Source organism: Arvicanthis niloticus, chromosome 1 (genome assembly GCF_011762505.2).
Source record: "Arvicanthis niloticus isolate mArvNil1 chromosome 1, mArvNil1.pat.X, whole genome shotgun sequence".
Lineage (NCBI taxonomy): Eukaryota > Metazoa > Chordata > Mammalia > Rodentia > Muridae > Arvicanthis > Arvicanthis niloticus.
The window spans coordinates 81493568-81517031 of NC_047658.1; the positions used below are offsets into that span (position 1 = coordinate 81493568).

General features: G+C 42.7%; 1 protein-coding gene across 1 annotated transcript in view; it reads left to right on the forward strand.

The window, feature by feature from the left end:
- Nucleotides 1-23464, forward strand: part of Spon1 (spondin 1) — a 266493-nt gene that overhangs the window by 58694 nt on the left and 184335 nt on the right. Inside the window, exon 3 of the mRNA XM_034509559.2 lies at nucleotides 11184-11317. Coding sequence (XP_034365450.1) covers nucleotides 11184-11317 — 134 coding nt within the window. The remainder of the gene's footprint in view (nucleotides 1-11183; nucleotides 11318-23464) is intronic.

A 23464-nucleotide genomic window follows, 5' to 3' on the forward strand; every position in this document is an offset into this window, starting at 1 on the left:
GAGCGAGGACAATGGCAGAGCTAAGGATGACATCTATTGGGGTAGGACCAAGTCAGAGAACATGATTAGATCAGTTATTAACAAGGTGGCTTTGAGGGGTGTGTGTGTGTGTGTGTGTGTGTTTAATAAATCCCAAAGTAAATGAAACTAAAGGTTAGAAGGTTGAACCTAGAGCTCAAGAGAGACCAAGACCTGAAATGTCAACTCCTGAATCCCTCCACAGAGGTAGTAATTAAAGCCATGGAGTTGAATGAGAACACCTGCAGAGACAGAACAAAGGCAGATGGGAGAGGGTTTAGCTGTGAGCCTGGAGCTATTGAAGGCCAGCAGAGGAGGTCGAGTGGACAGAGAGAGTAGAGAAAGAATAATGGGTGGGCAAAGCCAGGATGGGCATAGGCAAGACCAAGAGGGAGATAAGCCTCAGTGCAGACAGAGTAGGGTGAGAGCTATGGTAAGAACAGGACCAGTGGATTAAGCTTTGCAGAGGGTTTAGCCAGAGACGTGTTGATAGTATGCACTGAAAATACACAGAACTGGGTTGAAGAATGTGGAGGAGGTGAAGGCAGTAAGTTTAGTCTAGTTGTTCAAGTGACTGGGCTGTGATGGAGGGGAGAAAGGTAAGATCAGATCATAATGGGGTTGGGGGAGGCTTTTAAATGGGAAAGCGTAGAATGTGCTTAAGAGCTTCACAGAAAGGATTTGGTTGCAGTGAACGAACATTGAATCTGGACTAGAGAAAAGGTACAAGTGTTGGTGTCAGGAAACAAACCAGGTGTGAGAGAGAAGGAATGTGTCTCTGTCAACATAGATATGAGGAGAGCCGGGTGGTGGCGAGCCTGTCCAGATAATACTGGGCTGTTTGCTTCTGTAAGGTGAGAGGGTAAGAGTGGGAGAGAAGAGAGGAAGGTTGGAGGAAGATTTAAACCTCTGCTGTGACTGGGAATGAGATGGAATTTGGCACGTGTATGCAGCAGAGGCTGGACAGAGTTGGGAGACAGTAAGGCTGGACTCCACTGACCAGATCCCAAAAACTCTGTGAAATAGCACAAAGATTTTCTTTATCAAAGTAGAAAGATACGGTGGCCACGACAATAAGGGGCTTGCACATACTCTTTGAGAATAAGAACACAAGTATCTAGCATATGCTGACAAAGATAGTCAAGGAGGGAAGGCTTGCATGACTTTCCAGATGTCAGAATAAATTGTAATGCAATGTGGGAATGATGGCATGGGGGAGGGGGGGTACAGAATAGAAAGGCCAGAAACAAGTGAGTTTGGGGAAACCTGGTACATGTTAAGATTACTCTCACTGGCTAGCAAAGTCTTAATTTTTGTTTATTGGCCCAGAACCACTAATAGCTGCTCTTTGGGGATAAAGCGGTGTGGTTCAGTGGTAGGATGCTTGATGAGCATATGGAAGAGCCTGATTTGATCCCCAACACTGCAAAAGTACCCCCTTTTTAAAAATCTGATTTGAATTATAAATTACTTTCACTCTACATGAAGGAGGCAGGGGTGGGGTAGAGAGGAGAAGGTGCCATTAAAAGTAAGTGACTCTGCTTGCTGGTTTGGCATGTAAGGAGCTGAAAGCCACATTATCCATTCTGAATGAACAGAAAGAAAACCAAAACAAGACTTTTGAGGACCTGCAGAAAAATAGGTCAACAACGGGAGCACTAGCATCTGAGTGGTTGTAACCCCTGAAAATCCACATGCTAGTTCATGCTCTCCAACTTGTCTGTATTAGAGATAGACTTTGGACATGACTAGATCATGAGGCCATCAGGAATTGATTCCGGCCCTTTACAAGAGATCTGAGGGGCTGTCCCCCCACTGTGTAAGGGTGTGGTGCAATGAAGCCCTCTATGAAGAGCAGACACTGAATCTACAGCACCTTGTTGTTGGCAGCCAGCCTCCAGATTTGTAAGAAATACAGCACACTGCTTATTAGGCCTGGTCTATGCTGTTTTACTATTATGACCTGAGAGGAACAAGAGAAAGAGCCACTTGCTGTCCCTAATGTCAAAGAGGCAGACAAACAAATAAACAGAATCACTACTTACCAAAGCAAAGACCTCCATGGCAACCCTGGCCAGGGCAGGAAAACCTGCCCTGAGGCTGATGAATTACTGGGGGGTTCCCTGGGCATCCTTCCAAGAGCTAAAAGCACCAGAGAGACCCAGACATGAGGAGGTCCCAGAATGTTTTGTGAGTTTAACACCAGATCTACTGAGGGATCTGGTAGAGATCTACCAAGCTCTCAACAATGGAAAACAAAGGAAAATCTCTCATGCATCCAGTATTTTGTAATAGCTAAGCATTCTTCTCTTAATCATGCCTGTTGGTAGAAGGGAATATGCCAACCCTAGGCAAGGGAAATACCTAGCTCTAAGCCCCTGTTCCAGCCAAAAGTGGAAAACTGTGATGTTCAGATGAAATTCCTAATCCAAGGTCACTCTCACCAAAGGATGGAGACCCAGCTACAGGACTGTAGAACACTTCCTTTCCTACCACATCCCATAAAAAGCCTTATGTTTAATAGTTCAATTGACCCCATCTATCACATCTGCCTTCCAACAAGAAAGGATAAGACCCATTAAAGGATTAAAAAAAAATTAAAACATGGTTCAAAGAAACTGACAGAATCAGGATAGAGTCAGGATAAAGCAGGAAGTCTGGGATTAGAGTAGGAATTTTTAAACAGGGCAATTAAAATGCTAAGCTCACAACAGGTGAGAACAGGTGAGAAGGAAATGGAAATCTGGCCCCAAGAATGATGGCAAAAACTCCCCCATCAAACACAGTGAAACAGAAGTGAAGAATGCCTTCGATGGATTTGCTGCCAGACAGCACAGCTGAGGAAGGAGTCTCTGAGCTTAAGATGCATCTCTGAGAACTTGGGGAAGGAAAACAGAGAGAGAGAAAAATGAGGAAAAACACAGTAAGAATTTTTGATGAGCACAAAGGGTATAAAATGTGTGTGGTGAGAGTCTGGGGAAGAGGAAACTGCAAGAGAGTTATAGCTTTAAGTTGGATACCACACCCCAGACCTAGGAAGCAGAAACAGGGAGCCTTAAGTCAGCCTGGGCTATATAAGTAGACCCTGTTCAAAAACAAAAACACAAAGAAAAACAAAATGCCAACAAACCAAAGGAAAGCTGAAAATAAAGAAACAATGAAGGGATTTAACATGTTTTAAATGTTCAGGGAAAGAAATAAAAAACAGAACTCCAAACCGATAATTCTGTACCCTGCAAAATTGTTCTTAAAAAGTGAAAATATAAAGACTTTCTCAGACAAATAAAAATTGAGGGGATTTGTTTCTAGTTAGAACTGCATTTCTAAAAATGGTTTTTAGAAGGTATTTAGAGAGAAGGCAAATGATACAGCTTAGAAGAACATCAGAAAAGGAATGTGAAGACAAAAAAAAAAAAAAAAAAAACCCTCATTTTTCTTAATTGATCTAACAGGTGACAACTTGTTCAGAACAAAATCAGCAGTGTACTTGGTGTGTGTGTGTGTGTGTGTGTGTGTGTGTGTGTGTGTATGTGTGTGTGTGCCAGGAGCACATATGCAAGCTTCTGTTTAAGGGGAGTGAACAACAATGACAACATAAAGATGAGAGAAAGGAATTGGGAGCCTTTGTTATCACAAGGCACTTACAGTGCTGTGAAGCAGTCTGCTGTAATTTGAAGGTGGATTTTTATCAACTCTAAATGTATGCTGCAATTTGTAGATACCCGTTAAAAACAGGCTTTTTGTTTCTTTTTATTTTTGGTGTATGTGTATGTAGTTTTTGCATGTGTGAGTTAGGGGTGAGGAGGGGGAGCAAGTGCAAGTGCCCAGACAAACACATGTAGGAGGGACAGTGGTCAGCAGGTGTATGTCATCCTCTGTTTCTCCCAATGAGAGTGGGTTGAGACAGGCTAACTCCATGGCAGGCTTCAAATCAGCAGTGAAGGAGACTAGGCCTAAATCTCTGTTTCCAAGAACTGAGCAAGTCCAGCCAAGTCAGTTTAAAACAACAACAACAAAAAGCCCCAGGCTTCAGGCAGGTAGTCAAAAACTAGAAAGTGCCCAGCCACCTTGCCTGAAACAAGGACAAAAGGGTCAGCAAGTTTCCAGACCTACCCTGGACTTCCTCGTAATAATTTGTAGCCCCCACACCCTGGTAATGGAATGCCATTAGAGATGGAGTAGGATAGAGTTCACCTAACCCGGAATCCCTTACCTCGCTTTAAATCTAGCCTGCAAGCTCCTTTGGTTGTCTCTCTGTCTTGGTAATAGGGAGACCCCAGCATCCTGACCTTCTGCAGAATAAAACACTCTTTGCATTTACATGCTATTTGAGTTCGGGGTATCATTCTTGGACCCTTACACCAACCTTATAGTTTTGCTAGAGTTCTCCATTACAGATAGACCAGCTGGCCAGCTCCAGTATCCACCTATCTCTGTACTTCCCAAGCTAAGGTTACAGTGTTGTCACTACACCAAAACTTTATGTGAGTGCTGGGAATCTGAACTGAGGACTTAATCTTTTTTTTTTTTAAATGTGCTTACCCACTAATCTATCTTTCCAGCCTCCACATATTTTTTAAAAAGAATTAAAATTGTTCAGCTAAGAGAGGAGAAAAATGGAATTTTAAAATGTTTCATATTGACTGGGTATGGTACACTTTTAATCCCAGCACTGAAGGTGCAAAGGCAGGCAGACCTCTGAGAGCTCAAAGACTGCCTGGTCTACAGAGGAGGAGTCACAAGGGGGAGCAAAAGAGTGAAGGAGAAAAATGGGCAGGAAGCAAAGATAATTCATAGAGAGGAGTAATAAATATAATAAATCCACTAATCACCTTGAATGTTGATCTAAAGGCACCAATTAAAAGACAGAGATTGTGAGAAAGAGATACGCCGTGCTGTGCTAGTCAAAAGAGAGCAGAGAGTAACTCATTATGGGACGTTTAGTCAGAGGCAATGTCAGAGCAAGAGTGGTCATCGTGAGAAAAAGGAACATTATACAAACTTAAATAAGGTAGTTCCTGAAGGAGAGACAACAATCCTTCTATGTATTTAAACACAGAGCATCAAAAACATTCAGGGCTAAAATCTCAAGGAAAAGCCAAGCCTCTGTTGTAGCTGGAGACCTCAGCACAACTCTAACAGAAGTGGACAGATCCAGGACACTGGGGAAAGAGTGTTGAGAACTTAGTTGAATTCAACAGTCCCATCGCTTGCCTGCTACCTGGCAGCACTGACCACCTCCCCTGTGAACAGTACCTTCCACGCTCTTAGGTCTCTATGGTGTGTTTGCCAAGCTAGAGTGTCACCTGAGCCCTAAAACAAGTCCTCTCTAATTTAAAGAAAAAGACATCACACAATACCCATTTTCCGTCTACACCAGAATTAAACAGCCAATAACAGCAAGTTTGAAAATTCCAAACCACTTGGAGGGTAAATAGCCCCATTTCTAAGAAGAACTTTTTACATACTTCAAATAAACGAACAGAAAAATACAGCTTACCAAAATATGTGTGATGTTATTAAAACAGTGCTCGGAGGAAAACTTACAAGATTGAATGATATTATTCAATAAAGATCTAAAATGCAACAGTCTGAGCTTTTACCTTAAGAAAATAGAAAAACTTCAGCAAGTGAAATCTAGGACATTCTCAAAAAAATAAATACTTTTTTAAAGTAGTAGAAATCAATGAAATTGAGAATATGGAATCAATAGAGAAAGATAACAAGGTCCAAATCTGGTGGTTCTTTTTTTTTTTTTTTTTAATATTACTGAGTTGAACAGCCTTCAATCAGTCTGAGAAAGAAAAGATACCAATTACTGAAGCAGAAACTAAGGAATGGATATCAGTACAGATCCTAGGGTTACAAATATTTAAAATAATGTGAACAACTCTTATAACCACAAATTTGATAACCTGAATTGAAACAGCCCAATTTCTTTTTTTTTTCTTTAGATTTATTTACTTTTATAAAAGTACATTGTAACTTACTTCATGCACACCAGAAAAGGGCATTACATCCCATTACAGATGGTTGTGAGCCACCATGTGGTTGCTGTGAATTGAACTCAGGACCTCAGGAAGAGCAGTCAGTGCTCTTAACTGCTGAGCCATCTCTCCAGCCCCCCAATTTCTTAAAAGATATAATCTTCCAAAACTCTTATCAGAAGAAACAGACCTATGTCTCTTAAAGAGATCAAATCAATAATTAATAATCTCTCAAAACAGAAAAAAATAATAACCCCACACCTAGACAGAGTCACTGATGACTAATTAAAGAATAAATTTGAGAAGGAATAAATTTGGTGGTAAACACGGGAGGAGTTGAAGGGAGAGGAAGGCTAGTGCAAATGATATAATTCTCATATATAAAATTCTAAAAAATAAAAATGTAAAATGTATAAATATAAAATATGAACATAAAATATAAGAATACAAAATTTTATCCAAAAATTTATAAAAAGAATTGTGCATTGTGATATATTCTTTAGTGACTGTGTCAGCTAATTTTATGTCAACTTGACACAAGGTATAGTCCTCTGAGAGGATGGAATCTCAATTGAGAAAATGCCTCTGTAAGGTCTGGCTGCAGGCAAGCCTGCAGGGCGTTTTCTTAATTAGTGGTCGATGTGGTAGGACCCACTGATGTGGGTGGGCCCACTCTTCAGTTTGTGGTCCTGGGATTTATTTATTTATTTATTTATTTTTGTTTTTTGAGACAGGGTTTCTCTGTGTAGCCCTGGCTGTTCTGGAACTCACTCTGTAGACCAGGCTGGCCTCAAACTCAGAAATCTGCCTGCCTCTGCCTCCCAAGTGCTGGGATTAAAGGCGTGTGCCATCACTGCCCAGCGGCCCTGGGTTTTATAAGACAGCAGGTTGAGCAAAGCCATGGTAATCAACCCAGTAAGCAGCATGGCCTCTGCATCAATTTCTGCCTCCAGGTTCCTAGTCTGAGTTTCTTGTTCTGACTTCATTCAGTGATGGATTATGACATGGAAGTGTAAGTCAAATCAACCCTTTCCTCCTCAACTTGCATTTGATCACAGTGTTTCATCAAAACAATAGTAACCCTAAGACAAGGGTACCAGGATTTGTAGGGTATTGCTGTGTCAGATCTGACCATATGATTTTGGGATGATTGTGGAAGGTCTTTGGAACTTTGTAGTGGAGAATCATTGAGTGTTTAAACTTTGATGGGCTGTTCTGTGAGAGCTTGTAAGAAAAAAAAAAAAAAACACTGAAAAAAGTGCAGAAGGTGGTGGCCTAGTTTGTGAAATTTCAAAGGGAAGTTTGAAAATCCTTTAATGACTCTATCAAGACAGTTTGCTATTTTAAGAATCTGGTTAAAGTTCCAGCTGAATCAGCTGTGATTACGAAGAGACCAGCATCATCAAGGTGAAGTCCTCTGGGAATCGTTTGCTCAGGGCCAGCACACAGAAGCTGTGTTCCAAGGATGCCCAAGGTTGTATCTCCTGCTGGCAGCTGAACTTGGTAGAGGTTACCCAGGTGGTACTGGTTTTGAAGGTGTGAAGGAGTCATGGATAGCAGCTGTGGCTTGGTTGGCAGAGTCTCTGAAGAGAACACAGGAGAGGCAAGCGCAGCCAGTATAAGCAGCAGAAGACTGGCATTTTGGTGATGTTGGCACATGGGACAACCACCAAGAACAGCAGTAGCAGTGGAGTAAAACCAGCCACACACAAAAGACAAGTTGTCTGTATTGCAGAGGGGCAGAGCCAGAAAAGTTAACCAAACCTTTTTAGAGGAGCCCAGAAGATCATGACTGGATCCCAGACATTGGACATCCAGTTATTTACACAGTTGGAGTTTGGTTTTACTTTGTTCAGTTTGTGACTGTGCCCTGGTTCTTCCTTTTTGAAGTAAGAAAGTATTTAATTTATTTTTGATTTTACAGTAGCCCACAGTTGAGTGTCTTTAAACTTTTAAAGAGATGTGGGAGTTTTACAAGGACTTTGGATTTTAAAAGAGAATTTTGGTGTTTTAAAGATTCTTTGAACTTTTAAGTATTTGAATTTTTAAAGACTGCGGGACTTTTAAAATTTGGAATATTTTTTATTGTGATGTCAATGATCTTGAGGATGAACAAGAAAGGAAAGGTTGTGGCTTACCACTCATATGTTTGTGTGTCAAGATGACAAGCGGTTAGTTGTGCTGGCTAATTTGATGTCAACTTGACAAAATTTATAGTCATCCAAGAGGAGGGAGCCTCAACTGAGAAAATGCCTCCATAAGATCTGGCTATAGAACATTTTTTTTTCTTTCCTTTTCTTTCTTTTTAATAGTTGAAAAACGGGTTTTTTATTGTAGATATAAGGAAGATTACATCCCCTTGTATTCCAGATGACCCAGAGGCATCTGGAAGAGTCCAGAGCAGAGGGAGAAAGTAGTAGACTAAACATGACCAGCAGACTGAATGTGCCCACGAGATGGGGAGAATGGGAGAGGAAAGGAAGAAAGAAAACAGTAGACCAACAAAGAGGACCAAGAGGGCGCATGTGTGCCTGAAATGGAAGGGTTGTATAGGAATGAGAAGCTGGGGTAAGGGAAGCCCTTGGGCTGGAGAGGTTTAGTGGAGGGGACAGGATAAAAAGAACTGAGGTGAGACATAAGTAACCAAGTGTAACTGGAGGCCAGCCTGTGCTTTGCTATGCTAATAGGCGCCCCAGTCAGCCATTTGTCCCAAGTATCCCTTAGACCAGACAAAATGCTCACCCAACACTTTCTATCCAGGATCCTCCTCACCAGACCAGGCATGTCAATGATAGCTCCTCTCCCTTGTTGTCATCTGCAGCCCCCATCAGTTCTTCCTTTGCAGCCTCTCGAATCATCTGCTTCCCATTCTCTTGCCTTCCCCAAGTCCCACCTGGGGAGGATGCCTCACCAATTTCTCTTATGAACACTGATGCAAAAGTACTCAATAAAATACTCACAAATCAAATCCAAGACCACATCAAAAACATCATCCACCATGATCAAGTAGGCTTTATCCCAGGGATGCAGGGATGGTTCAATATATGAAAATCCATCAACGTAATCCACCATATAAACAAACTGAAAGAAAAAAGAATCACATGATCATTGCAGTAGCTGAAGAAAAAGCATTTGACGAAATCTAACACCCCTTCATGATAAAATTCTTAGATCAGGGATACAAGGCACATACCTAAACATAATAAAAGAAACATACAGCAAGCCAGTAGCCAACATCAAATTAAATAGAGAGAAACTTAAAGCAATCCCACTAAAATCAGGGACAAGTCAAGACTGTTCACTCTCTCCCTATCTATATAGTACTTGAAGTTCTAGCTAGAGCAACAAGACAACTGAAAGAGATCAAGGGAAAGGAAGACATCTAAATAATTGCTATTTGTGGATGATATGATAGTATACATAAGCGACACCAAAAATTCTACCAGAAAACTCCTAAAGCTGATAAAACACCTTCAGCAAAGTGGCTGGATACAAAATTAACTAAAAAAAAAAAAAAATCAGTAGGGCATTTTCTTAATTAGCAATTGATGGGGGAAGAGCCCAGCCCATTGTAGGTAGTACCATCTAGTGTTGCGGCCTGCTCTGTCCACAGATTGGGGTCTAGCAAGAGAGAGAGAGGAGGGAAGAAGGGAAAGAAACTCGAAGAATGGAAAACAACCCAGAGGATCTGTAGTCAAGTCTCCTTTACTGTCTTCAACACACACAATTCTTACTCTACTACACCACCACTACACCACACACTATACCACCCTACTCCACTACTACACCACACCTTTACAAGGAAATCCTGGGTATTTATAAGCACAAACAGGAAAACACAGGTGAAAACATTTTACCACGTGCAGCATACAGCTGGGGTTACTAAACAGCAAAACAAGCTATGTGGGATAAACAATATATTTATCAGAGTGTGCTTCAGCTGTTATAGGCTTTTGACAACCAAGTCTTTCATCAGGGTATATGGTTCCAGATGGCTGCAAAGTTGATCTAGCCGCTTTCTACTAAAGTCGGCTCCCAACAATCTGGGACTAGTGGTCCTGGGTTCTATAAGAAAGCAGGCCGAGCAAGCCAGCAAGCAGCAGCCCTCCATGGCCTCTGCATCAGTCACCAGGTTCCTGCCCTGTTTGAGTTCCTGCCCTGACTTCCTTCAGTGGTAGAAAAGTGTAAGCCAAATAAATCTTTTCCTCTCCAACTTGCTTTTGGTCCTGAGGTTTCATCATAGCCATAATAATCTTAATTAATACATTGGGGAGCCTCCTGATAAGTTCCCCATGCTCCAATAAATGACTTCCCTTATATGCTCATGCAAGCAACTCTAATTAAACCACAGGACATGCTCACGCACACGCACATGCACACACACACACACACCATGAAAGCAGGAGAGGTACTTGTTGGAATGAAGAATTTTCATGGAAGAGGGAAGGGAGATAAGAGAGGACGATGGGGATTGAAATTAACAAGAGTTATTTATAAGAACGTGGAACTGTCAATAAGAAATAAAGATAATAGACAGTTGGATACAGCACCTTTCACAAACTATTCTTATATACTTCTACTACAGGGTTATACCAGGAGGCAGAAGGGCTGAGTGACATGATTTGGGGGAATGAGAGTGGCTACTATCTTGTTTGTAGTGCCCTTCAAAGTCACCATGATTAATTTAGGAGAATATGGAGACTATCAATAAAATAGAAGGCCTAAGTAGAGGGTATTCATTCGAGTCGGGATGTCAGGTAGCTGGGTGACTTCTGTGTTCTGCTGCGCTTTTGTCACAAGCACTTTAAAACATTTTAAAGTTCTAAAACTGCAGCTCAGCAACAAGGTTCAGTCATAAGGCGCTTGCCAGTCCTCCTCCTCCCTCTCTTCCACCTCTGAAGCAAGACAAGCACAGGTAGTTATAGAACGGTAAGCTAGATCATCCCCTAGCTGTCAGAGCTGGTGCAATGTCTGGGCCTAGAGAACACAAATGTGCTAGATCTTTGTAATTATATCGTGCCAGGAACTCTGTGCCAGGCACTATTCTGGGGCCTGTGGGTCAAAAGTTGTTAATGCAAAATGACAGGTCAATAAATAGTCAATTCAGAGTCCCCAGAGTCATCTGCAAACCCAAGTGTGCTGCATTTTAACGTGTTTATTTTCCTCTGGTCTTCACAGATCATAGATGAAGAAGAGACCCAGTTTATGAGTAACTGTCCTGTGGCTGTCACTGAAAGCACCCCTCGGAGGAGGACACGTATCCAGGTGTTTTGGATAGCACCACCCACAGGGACAGGCTGTGTGATTCTGAAGTAAGTGAGCATGGACTTTTCACCCACCTCTCTGCAGTTATCAGACACTTTCTGTGTGTTTGCAGAAAGAAATATGGCCTCTGGGGGATCGGCAAATACTTCTCTGGATCTTCTGTTTTCTCCATTCTAAATGCATACAGATTTCTGCGTCTCTGTCTTTATCCAATGTGATGAGTCTTCCAGTTACTCTCTGCCTTCATAGAAAACCAGAATCCAACCGGGTGAATAGGATGAATATAAGCCTGACTTCCCCATTTGGAATTTGACTTTTCTTCTTAGGATCCTAAGGATCCCCGTTAATTAGCGTCCTTGAACCGTGCTCTGGCTGCCCCATGCCTCCATTTGCCCAGGCTTTTCTTTACAAACCTATTTTCCACTTCAGTTGATAGATGCTTGTGTAATCCACACCAGACCTCAGGCTGGCTCTCCAGCACTTCGTACACCACAAGAAGCACACACCTGCAATACCAACACTTGGAGGTAGAGACCGGAGGATGCTCAAGGTTATCTTTGGCTACAGAGTAGGTTTGAGGCCAGCCTGGGTTACATGGGACCATATCTCAAAATAAGATATAATTGCTCTTCGCTGCCACCTCCCAGGCAGCCTCTTGAGCAGCCTGTGAGTGGATTACCACATGTGTGGGGGTGGGGGTGGGGATGGGGGTGGGGGTGGGGGTGGTGGTGGTTTAACCACCCAAAATCATTTCCTCCAAAAGACAGCATTGCCTCAAAGCTGCATCTCCAGACTTATGAACCACAAAGCAATAGTCTTTGAGATATAAACAGATGGGGAGGAAGCAATTATTTCTGTAGTCAAATAAGTTTATTAGATGCTGTATACTGGCTCTCCATCTTTCAGACTGATAACACACACTAGCATGGTTGAAGGCTCTGCAAAGTTGTACAAAAACAAACAAACAAACCTGTTTTTCTTTCTTTCTTTCTTTCTTTTTTTTCATTTCTGTGGCATGTCCAAACTTACTGGAAAGACCCCTTTTTCAATTTTTTTTTTCTTTCTCTTATGGCACCACTTATTTGAGATAGATTTAAAGGCCAATTTCAATTGGTGAGAATTTTAGGATTTCAAACAGGAAAATGGTCAAGAGCAGTAGCAGGGCTCCAGTGCAAGCATCCAAGGCTTTCCTGCTTTCTGGCTCAGTGTGGTGGCACATGCTTGTAATCCCAGCACTTAGAAGGTAGAGTCAGGAAAAGCAGACGTTCCAGGTCTGCTTCAGCTACATGGAGAGACCTAGGTCACTCTCTGTGAGCCCAGGCCCAGATGGGAAAGCCCACTTTTTTATGTGCAGGACTTTCCCAGCTATGGAACTGTCCCAAATGCCCCAAGGCTTTTTTTTTTTTTTTTTTTTTTTTTTTTTTTTTTTTTTTTTGTATATTTGCTTCATCTGCTAAGTGCAGATCCACACTGTGATTGATCTAGACCACCTCCAAGAGCTGCTGCTAATGGGGCCTCCCATGACTTCAGTTGTAACTGACCAATAGGAAAAAAAAAAAAAAAAAAAAACCCACAGAGGTTTTTGGAAACATCTGCCTATTGTTAAATTCAGCCTTCCTTGGCCAATCTTTCCTCCCATTTCCTGACAAGTTTCCCACTTAGAACTTACTTACACTGATGGTCTAAAGACTTAAGCTGTAGGATTTTTAAAATGAAATATCATCTATAAATCACAGTACTAAGCATGTGCTAGTTGAAATATGGGCCTAGAGGAAATAACCAAAGAACACTGAGAACAGAGACAGTGCAAGTTCATGCAGCAGCTGGCTGCACAGCAGGAGAGTCAGTTGCCAGCTCTGGCTTTCAGCACATCTTGAAAGGCAGGAGGGGGAGTGGAAAAGCCTTAAGGGTAGGTGTGTGTGTGTGTGTGTGTGTGTGTGTGTGTGTCTGACTGGAAGTGAAGCATCTAGTGTGGTTAGGGTGGAGGGTACTTTTGGCTTTTCTAGTTGGTCCTAAATTGAGAATAGGGGATGTGATGGGGGAGTAGAGACCCGGAAGTCACCAAGCAAGCGCTGAGGTGCTGGGGTTGAGGTGAGGTATCACAGTCCTATGATTCTTGTCACAGAAGACAAGAATCTTTGTGTCCATCTAGTCTCTCAGCCTGAAGACTGGGTTCCAAGATTCATGGTCTAGTACCCAGATCCCTAATCCACTGTAGCCTGGTCAATCCACAGAGCCCAAGGCTCTAATGAACACAGCTAGAAAACGACAGACTGGCCACAGGTCTCTCTGCTCTCAAAGCCCTCATTTGTCTGGCCCACATCCTTGGTTTGCTTTGCTTTGCTTGTTTCCACAAACCAGAGATATTTGATCTTCTGGTGGAATCCAGAAAGGCATCCCTTATTTACTCACTGACAGTCAACATATGTGAATGTATGTTTTTCTGGTTTAACTATAAACATATGTGGCTTATTCATTCACTCTTTCAACACACCCTTCTAGACTCACCCTTACGGGATATCCAGGTATTGGAGGCTTCCAGCCCTGCACCATCTCACAGGTCAAATGGAGAAGAGAAAACAACCAGCCAATGTTTCCTATGTGCCAGGAGCTGAGCTGCACATGCAGCTCCTTGGCAGGCTTTGGCTAATTGATCTTCATAGCAAACTCACACCAGAGGAGTCAGGCTCCCTGGAGCAAGGCAGCTCAGGAGGCTTACTCTTCCTTTCTCCTGAAGGAATTATATCTGAGCCACTGTTCTTTATTTAAAAACTTATAGTCGGGCGGTGGTGGCGCACGCCTTTAATCCCAGCACTTGGAAGGCAGAGGCAGGCAGATTTCTGAGTTCGAGGCCAGCCTGGTCTACAGAGTGAGTTCCAGGACAGCCAGGACTACACAGAGAAACCCTGTCTCGAAAAACCAAAAAAAAAAAAAAAAAAAAAAAAAAAAAAAAAAAAAAAACCTTATAATTCTATAGGTGAGATGTAACCACAGTCACACTGTAATACAGAAAATACATATTAGAATACAGAAAAAGAGAAAAATCACTGGCACTTCCCCACAGCAACCCCAGCATTCCTCCATGAAGGTAGCAATAGATATCAATTCTGTGGGTTTACTTTAAACTTGTCTGTGTTCATTTATATTCGGGAGACACATGGAGTACACATATGCCCTGACCTTGAATGGGTGTTCACGTGGTAGAACTTATTACAAGTATATCTATATCAGAATACAGATGTACGGTGGTATTTGATTCTTAAGCTACTGTACATAATCTGTGGTATGAAAATGCTAATTACTCTCCAAGAAGTTACATTTAGACTCACTTATGGTTTTTTTTTCCTGTCATAAGTAATGATCCACAACAGACATCTGAGTACATGTCTTTTTGAGCAAATACCCAAACTTCTATCCACAGTAGACGTTAAAGCATGGATGATAAGTAATGCAGGTTAATGGTTTCCACAGACACCCCCATATTGTCCTTAAAACCTGACAGACATGCTCAGTACCTGTGGGTAAAAGAGCCTATGTCCCTACCTACTTAACAGCCCCTAACATTGCCAAGTTTTAAGAGCCTTCCATGTGAGGGTTAAAATAATGTCACAGGTTTTCTTGCTTTGGTTGTATGCGAACATAGTATCTGTTCTAATGTGTTTTCTCTGGGAAAGGCCAGTTCCTGTGCTTGTCCGTTTTTTTCTAACAATGTATCTTTTAAAGGTGATTCTATATATTTATTTTCTTATTTTAAGTCATGGGTATGCCTTTAAAACACTTAAGATCCTGGCACATTCCTATAATATTAGCAATTTGGGAGCTAGAGGCAGAAGGATCAGAGGGTTCAAGTTCTCCAGTAGTTATTAGTAAAATCCAGCTTGGGCTACATGAGAGCCTGTCTGAAAAACACCAATAATGGACAAATGGATGAATGAATGAATGATGAATGACTATATAAACAAAATATATCTTAATATAGTTTATATAGTTTAATACATCTTAATATCTTTAATAAATCTTAATGTAGATGTATATGAATATTTACCATAATAATACATCTTAATATCTTTAATACATCTTAATATAGTTTATCTAATATAAGTATATAGTGTTATAGATTATATATATTTATCTTAATATAGTTTATAAGAATACAGACATTTCAAAAATACATTATTTTATATTTAAATGATATATTTATAATTTATGCTGGGCTGTGGTGACGCACACTTTTAATCCCAGTACTTGGGAGGCAGAGGCAGGTGGATTTCTAAGTTCAAGGCCAGCCTGGTCTACAGCGTGAGTTCCAGGACAGCCAAGGCTACACAGAGAAACCCTGTCTCAAAAAACCAAAAAAAAAAAAAAAAAAAAAAAAAAAAATTATATTTAAAGTTGATCTTTATATAGACTAAGCAATAATACTTTATTAAAAGTTTCAAACATTTATCTCTGCTTTACTTTTAACTTTGTTCATTGCTGTTTTCTCATTCAAATGTTTGAAATTTAGGGATAGGAAGATGACTTAGGAGGCATAGTGCTTACTGTGCAATTATAAGGACCTGACTTTGCATCTCCAGCACCCACAGAAAGGCTTCCCAGGCACAAAAGCTCTCCAATAATTCCAGCACTCCGGAGGTAAAGACAGAGGCTCCCTGAAGCAAGCTGGGTAGTGAGACCAACTGAGCGAGCAAGTTTATTAAGAGACTCAGCCTCAGTATATAAGGTTAAAAGAGGCCACGTAAGTTCCTGGATGTCAACTCTGCCTACACTTAAACACATGTACTCACAGATACACTTGTGATCCCACACATGTGATTATATTCTCTCTCTCTCTCTTGCTCTCTCTCGCTCTCTCTCTCTCTCTCTGTGTCTCTTTCTCTCTCACTTTCCTTCTCTCTTTCCCTCCCTATATACATACAAATGTCAAAAAAGTTGACATTTTATTTTTAAAAATGCATCTGTGTTTTACCATAGGAATTTAAATGTTACATCTTAATCAAAAAATAATATTTCAATTCCCAAGTGTGTAAATATGTTTTATATTTGTATTCCTACAGATTTTAAAATAGGCTTAGACCCTTTCTCTTCTTAGAATTTAACTTTGTTAATGACATGGTATCAGTAGGCCACAACAGAAAATGCATGGCCTGCCCAGCTCAAAATGAGATGAAGAGGACAGTTTCAGGAAACATCTAAGTGGGGAAAAAAAAATGACAATGGATTGGGGGTGGGGCTCCACTACCCAGCTCTGAAGGCACAAAGGGAGTTAAGGGAGAAGAGAGATGTTCAGACCTGACAGAGCTGATGCCTTTGTTAAGAGAAGCAACTAGCCTGAGGTAACTCCACAGAGACTCCAGCCTTATTGCCTTTTGTTTCCCTCTGGGTTTCCCTTTTGGCCTCACCACACACATAATGGCCCTAGAGCCCTTGAAAGTTGTCCATACAGAACATCTATCCAAGTGAAACCCAGAGGTGGAAGGCTGGGCAGCTCTCTGGAGGAGCAACCCAGAGATGGCAGCACAGCTGGAATCAGAAAGCAGCCTTTTTTCATAAAATGGAGTTAGCCGCCCTGATCCATTTGTTACGAGTCTATTTTCCCAATGGTATGGATTGCTACTTCCTGGAAAACAGACTGTGTGCCCAGCTCTACTGAGGCCAGCTGCTCTTTTTACCTCTTCCTCCCTCCATGAATCCTGCACCGTTTTTAGCCTAATTTTGTTTTGGTGACAAGTCATTGCTCCTTAATCTTCTATGCAGTCAAAATGTTTATGGTTATTCAAGCAGACTCATAATTCCAGGTGAATCGTAAAATAAGTGTGCTCTGCTCAGTAAAACCCGATGTCGAGACGTTCAATGACACTGCGCTAAATTAACAGTTGAGTGTGGGGAGAGACATCGTCCCTGCTATTTGTTTTCTGGCCAGAACCAGAACATGTCCCTGACGCTTCTCCAGGTCTTTTATCTTTTCATAGTCTCATGGGTTTTCTTCATTTAGGCCATTCGTTCTAAGCAGGCTTTCCCCCATAAATTTTGTTGCCTTTGAGAATGGGGTCTCTTACCTGGTTATGCCTGCTGATTACTCCTTGTGCTTCCTGCCCTGAGTTTTCAACTTGGTCAATGCTGAATTCTCTCTGTAGCCTTCATTCTTTGGAGATCGGGCATGATTGTTCACATTTGAAAACTTTAATAATGAATGCTTACACATTCTGTTTCTTTTTATGTTTTGATTTTAATGGGAATATGCTGCATTTCATCTTAAAGTCTTTTATTTGCTTAAAGAAAAGTTTAAAGTTGATGTCATGAATAAAGTTTAGGAAGACTTTTTTGTCTACCTGGGCCAGTTTCCTTGCTTTTCATGTTGAAGGTAGCATTTCCAAGGTCAATCATCCAGGACACCTGCCAGATACCCAAACTATATACCAGAAACTGAGAAAACCTCAGCTCAGAATATAAATAATGATCCTAACTTTCAAAATGCTTCTAGTCTAGTTGTGGTATAGATAAAAATATGTTTGCAAAAATTAGCAACCCTGAGATAAAATCAGGGACGAACTGAGCATGGTTAGAATTTAGAGAGAAGACGAGTGAGGACTAGGGAGAGCTTCTCAGAAGTGTCAGCATTTAGCATTGATGGCAGTGCTGGGCTTGGGGCAGATGGATGGACAGGAAGAGGTTACTCCAGGTGAACGGAGCTCAGATGGAGCGCAGTGTCAAGACCTCAGTGGCAACCTGGAGGTGAGCACAGCTCTGAGAGGCAGTTACAGACAGAGGTGCTGATCAGGAGGTCTCTGGGGGCCCAAATCCATTACCAAATCAGAGATGTCATCCAATGTCAACATGAAGAGACTGAACTTGATTCAATGGCATCAAGGGAACAATGAGTGGCTATTAACCAGCGAGGCTGTGCAGCAGGAGGTTTTATTAAAGCTAACAAGAACGTTGAAGATCTAGCCACAGAGTTCTGGACAGACAAAAAAAGCAAATGCAATAATAACAATGAAAGCTTCGGTGGGGGTGTGGCTCAATTGGAAGGGTGCTTGCGTAGCCCACAGGAGGCCCTAGATTCCATCCCCAGCCCTGGATAAAACAGCTTAGAGGGCTTCTGTCTATAGCCCAGTACTTGTGAGGTAGAGGGTAGAGTTCAAGGTCATTCTCAGCTACAGAATGAGTTCTAGGCCAGCTGGGATTACAGGAGACCCTGTTGAGGAGGGAAGTATGTGTGTGTGTGTGTGTGGGGGGGGGAGGGGTAGTTGGCATTTAGTCTAGGCTCTGCCCCACAGTTACCTGGTAACAACTAGGTGTGCCTGACTCACTATAAAAAGAGCTGCTTGTCCCCTCCTCCCTCTCTTGTTCTTGCTCTCTTCTCACCTTGCCCTCTTCCCCCTCTCTCCCCACTTCCTTCACCCCTCTCCTTGTGCTCATGGCCAGCCTCTACTCGTTCTCTCTCTCTCTCTCTCTCTCTCTCTGCCTTTCTCTGTCTCTTACTATCCCCTCAACTCCCCTCTCCATGCCCTAAATAAACTCTATTCTCTATCCTATGGCTGCAACACGGGCCTGCAGAGGCACCCCCTCCCCCACACCATCACACTCTTCCACCAAACATATTCCTTCCTTTCTTGTCTTTTTATAAAACACAACAGAGAGAGTATTTGATGGGAAGGGAGGCAAGGGAAGGGAAGGAAGGAGGGAGAGAGGGAAGGAAGGAAGGAAGGAAGGAAGGAAGGAAGGAAGGAAGGAAGGAAGAAAAGGAAGCTGCCAGTTGTATTGCAGAGCCCTAATGTATGCTGCCACGTCAGACTGATATTCCTGGTTGGAAAGTCTGCCCTGATGCCCGCTTGGTTGGTTGTAAAGGCCAGGTCACAGCAACAGTGACTTTCCTCTTGGCAAACCTGATACTGTTTCCACTCTGTATTTGCATACAGATTTCTGAGTTCAAGTTGGTATTGCAGCAGCCCTCTCTAAGTCCTGCTTTTCCCTTCCAATGACTGCTCCAGCACTTCAGGAGCCATGGCATGCTGTAATGCTGTAACACTGTAACTGTAATGCTGTAATGCTGTAATGCTGTAACACTGTAACGCTGTAATGCTGTAACACTGTAATGCTGTAACGCTGTAACGCTGTAATGCTGTAACACTGTAATGCTGTAACACTGTAATGCTGCTGCAAAGCCTTAGAGCCAAGTAGTGAATTAAAAGAAAAAGGAGGGGACTGGAGAGATGGCTCAGAGGTTAAGAGCACTATCTGTTCTTCCAAAGGTCCTGAGTTCAATTCTCAGCAACCACATGGTGGCTCACAACCATCTGTAATTGGATCCAGTGCCCTCTTCTGGTGTGTCTGAAGACAACAACAGTGTACTCATACATTAAATGAATAAATAAACCTTTTAAAAAAAAAAAGAAAGAAAGAGAGAGAGAGAGAGAGAGAGAGAGAGAGAGAGAGAAAGAAAGAAAGAAAGAAAGAAAGAAAGAAAGAAAGGTGCTTCCAGACTCCCAGAAAGGATGTCCTGTCACCTTCAACCAGAGCAAGATCTGTGCCTTGAGGTGGTCCTCTTTCCCAGCATTCAGTATCCTTGAGTGGAATCCCAGTTCTTGCTCATCCCTACCAGGAGGGATCTGAGAGTGGAACTTCTTCTGAGGGCAAGATGGACCACATGAGGAATCCAACTTTACAAAACCATGATGACAAGAGCCAAGCAAGCACTGTCCTGGCTTACAAACACTTCTTTCCTCTTTAAAGCAGCCTTGTGGTGTGGATGCTAAGGAGAACACTGAGGTCCAGGGAAGCTAGGTAACTTCCCAAGGTCATAGAGTAGCCAACCACATTTAGAAGCACTGAGGCTCTGGAGCTCTGATCTGGACATTGCATTTCAGCCCCTCAGATGGGAGCTGAGGGTCAAGTTGGAGATTCCACGTCCCATCTTGACATCACCGGTAGGTAGGCCTTGAAGTAGCTTATGTAGCTTTCTCCATTGTCGCTTGCTTTACATCTATTGCCTTATCCACAGACACTTCATATCTTATTGTTACAGGAGCCTCTGACATGGTCACATAAGCTCCCTCCGATCCTCCTTCACCTTGATATAAGACCTATTTAACAAACCTAACACAGCTCCCTGTCACCCTAACATACAGTTCAAAATCTTGATCCTGCCACGTAAGTCTCCCCATCCCCTTCGGCAGGATGTCCCATCAGCCTCTGCTTAAGCACTCGATGAACCCTGCTCTACAGCCTTTCTCCTTTGCTCATAACATTTATTGAGCACTTCCTGCATGCAGTCACTGGGGACATGAGAGGGTGTCTTTGACCCAGAAGCAATCTATAAATAACATACATCAGGCGCACAGCCCTTCATCTGCAGTCCTGAGATCCCGAAGATAAAAATTCAAAAGATTTTTGTTTTTTACTTCTTTGAAGCCCAACCTTCTCTGGACTAAGATGATTATTGTCTTTAATGTGAATATGAGTTTTTGATTATGAGATATAGCCCAGGCTCTGTAGGTATGGGATATGCACTGAATTATCTTTCTGGAACCCAAAAATATTCTCAACTCCAAACTATACTTGGCCTCTAGGGTGCATGTGGCCTTTTTCATACAGTTCAGAGTGGGACCCTGGAAGCTTTGCCACCCCTCCCCCCAGGTGCTATGGAAGTGAGAGGAGACAGCCATGTTCAGGATCCCTGAAAAGGAGTAACTCCTTTCCCATGAGAAATAACCTAGTCCAAGCTGCAGCTGCTATAAACTGAGCGTTCACTCGGTGTTCTGTGTGTCCGAAGAACGAAGTCTGTTCCCTCACAACCTGCTTCAGCCACCTTTCAGTGCTAGGGATGGAACTCAGAGCCAGGCACATACTAAGCATGTGCTCTACCACTGAGCTACATCCGAGTCCTACTCCATCCATCCTGATAGCCTCCTTTCTAGACAGTGCCACTGTTCACATGGGACTATGAGGTTCACAAAGGCAGGCATCAATTTTGCTTTTCTTTTTGACTTTAAAAAACTAAGCCACAATCCATGCCCCTCCCTCTCTCCCACCCCCACACGCACACACACACACACACACACACACACACTTCTATTAGAGCACAGCCATATTATTTTATTTATATATTTCATAACCTAGCAGTAGAACAAAAAGCTTCCTTGGGCTGGAGAGATGCTCAGTGATTAAGAACATCGACTGCTCTTGGAGAAGACATATCTACATGATGGTTCACAACCATCTCCAGTTCCAGGAGATCCAATGCTCTCTTCTGACCTCTGTGAGCACTGGGCACACAGGGTGACTTGTACATTAGACAGGGGACCAGTTCGGTTTGTACGAAAGGTGTGCAGCATGCAATCCCAATGTGACATGCATGGTGACTGTAATGATGTGCAGTCAGAGGAGGGCCAAGGGAATATGAAAGAATGTGGAGAAGTGACTCCTGCAGTCTGTTTGTGCATTTCTCCTCAATGCCCTTTCAAACCTGTTGAAACCTGATCCAGTGTGATAATAGGAGAGAGACTATGTGGTGATTGGATCTTAAGATTAGAACCCCTGGTGAATGGGACCAGTGCCCTTGTGGAGGAGACAAGAGAGTTTTCCTCCTCTCTGTACTTAATATCCTGCAAGGTTATAAAAAGCCAGCCATCTGCATCAGGAAGAGAATGCTTGCTGAACAGTGAATCTGCCAGCACCTTCATCTTGGCCTTCCCAGCATCTACAAATACATTTCTATTATTTTTTAGACATTTAGTTGCTAATAGTTTCTAACAGCAGCCCTAATATTTTCTCTGTGTGAGAGAGAGAGACAGAGAGACCATGTGTGTTTGCGAGCACAAATACAAAAGTACAGGTGCTCATACAGATTAGAAAAAGGTTGGGTACCCTGGTGCTTAAGCAGATGTGAGCTGCCATGTGGGTGAAGGGACTAGAACCTGGGTCCTTCCCAAGAGCAGCCAGTGCTCTAACTGCTGAGTCATCTTTCCAGCTCCTGAGCGCCTTACTTCACAAAGCTCTGTAAGAACTTCACTAAACTGAGGCTCAGAGTCTACACTCTGGGTAATAACACAGCCAAGTCATGCGGCCAGGAGTTAAACCCACCACCATGGAACTCCTTGTTAGCCACTAAGGGACACTAACTGAGGTGGCTTTCTTACCCCCTGTCTCTTGACCTACAGGAGTGAAGCAGAGTCCTTTCTAAACCAAGAGATGAGGAGTGATTACTTGTGAGGGAAGATGATGTTTCCTAATTTCCATTCGGAAAATAGGGGTTCATGGGGGTGGGGAGAACCTGGCAAGAGACAGGCTTGTTGATGGGAGAACACTGAGCATCAACGAAGACTTAACTAATATTCAATACTTTGCCACTTCATAGGGTTCACCTTACCCACTAACTCTTTTTATCTGAGAGAAAATAGTCTAGAAACTCCACATGTGGTAGCAACCTGTGATCTGGATAGAACAGTGAGCTGGTGGCGGGGGTGGGGGATCTGATGTGGCTGAAGTAAAGCTTGTCCCACAATTGCTCTGACATTAGGTAGTGAGAAGAACCACAAGCTTGTTTGTCATAAGACAAGAGAGCTTCACTTGCAGGCTATGACCTCACTACAACACCTGAGGAGCAAGTGAAGAGTTAACAACAAAGACAGAGAGATCCAGCTCTGGCTACTGTGGCAGCTTGTTGAAAGAGTGGTTGAGAACAGCAATGTCATGCTAATATACTTGGTTGAGAAAGACCTGGATCCCCAGGATCAACCATCCAGCAGGTGGAATCCAGATGCTAGTTCCTGGAAGGCCTGGTGTGGCATGGCTCCAGAGGGGACTGTCCATTGACAGCTTAGTTTCATTAGACAGCTGGAAACCCAGGTGCAGGATCCAACCCTTGTGGGAGGAAGTTGGCAAACACAGAACAGGAAATTCCGGCTGCAGAAGACAGAGTGCCAAGCACTGCAGCAAGCTGAAACCCAGGTGGGAACTGGAAGCCGGAATCTCCAGAAAGAGCCAACATCATGCAGGTCCTGCAGGTCGCTGCAGCGGGACAGCCCGCAGAAGCACTAAGAAGCCTATCCCGTGTGTGCACCAGGACCCAGGTCTAAAGCAAAGGGATAGATCCAGTCCTCTTCCTTTGATGGAGAATAATTGCCACTATATACTATGATCCTAGTCAGGTGGGATCCATCAAGGATGTTCTAATGCTATGAGTTTCCTTG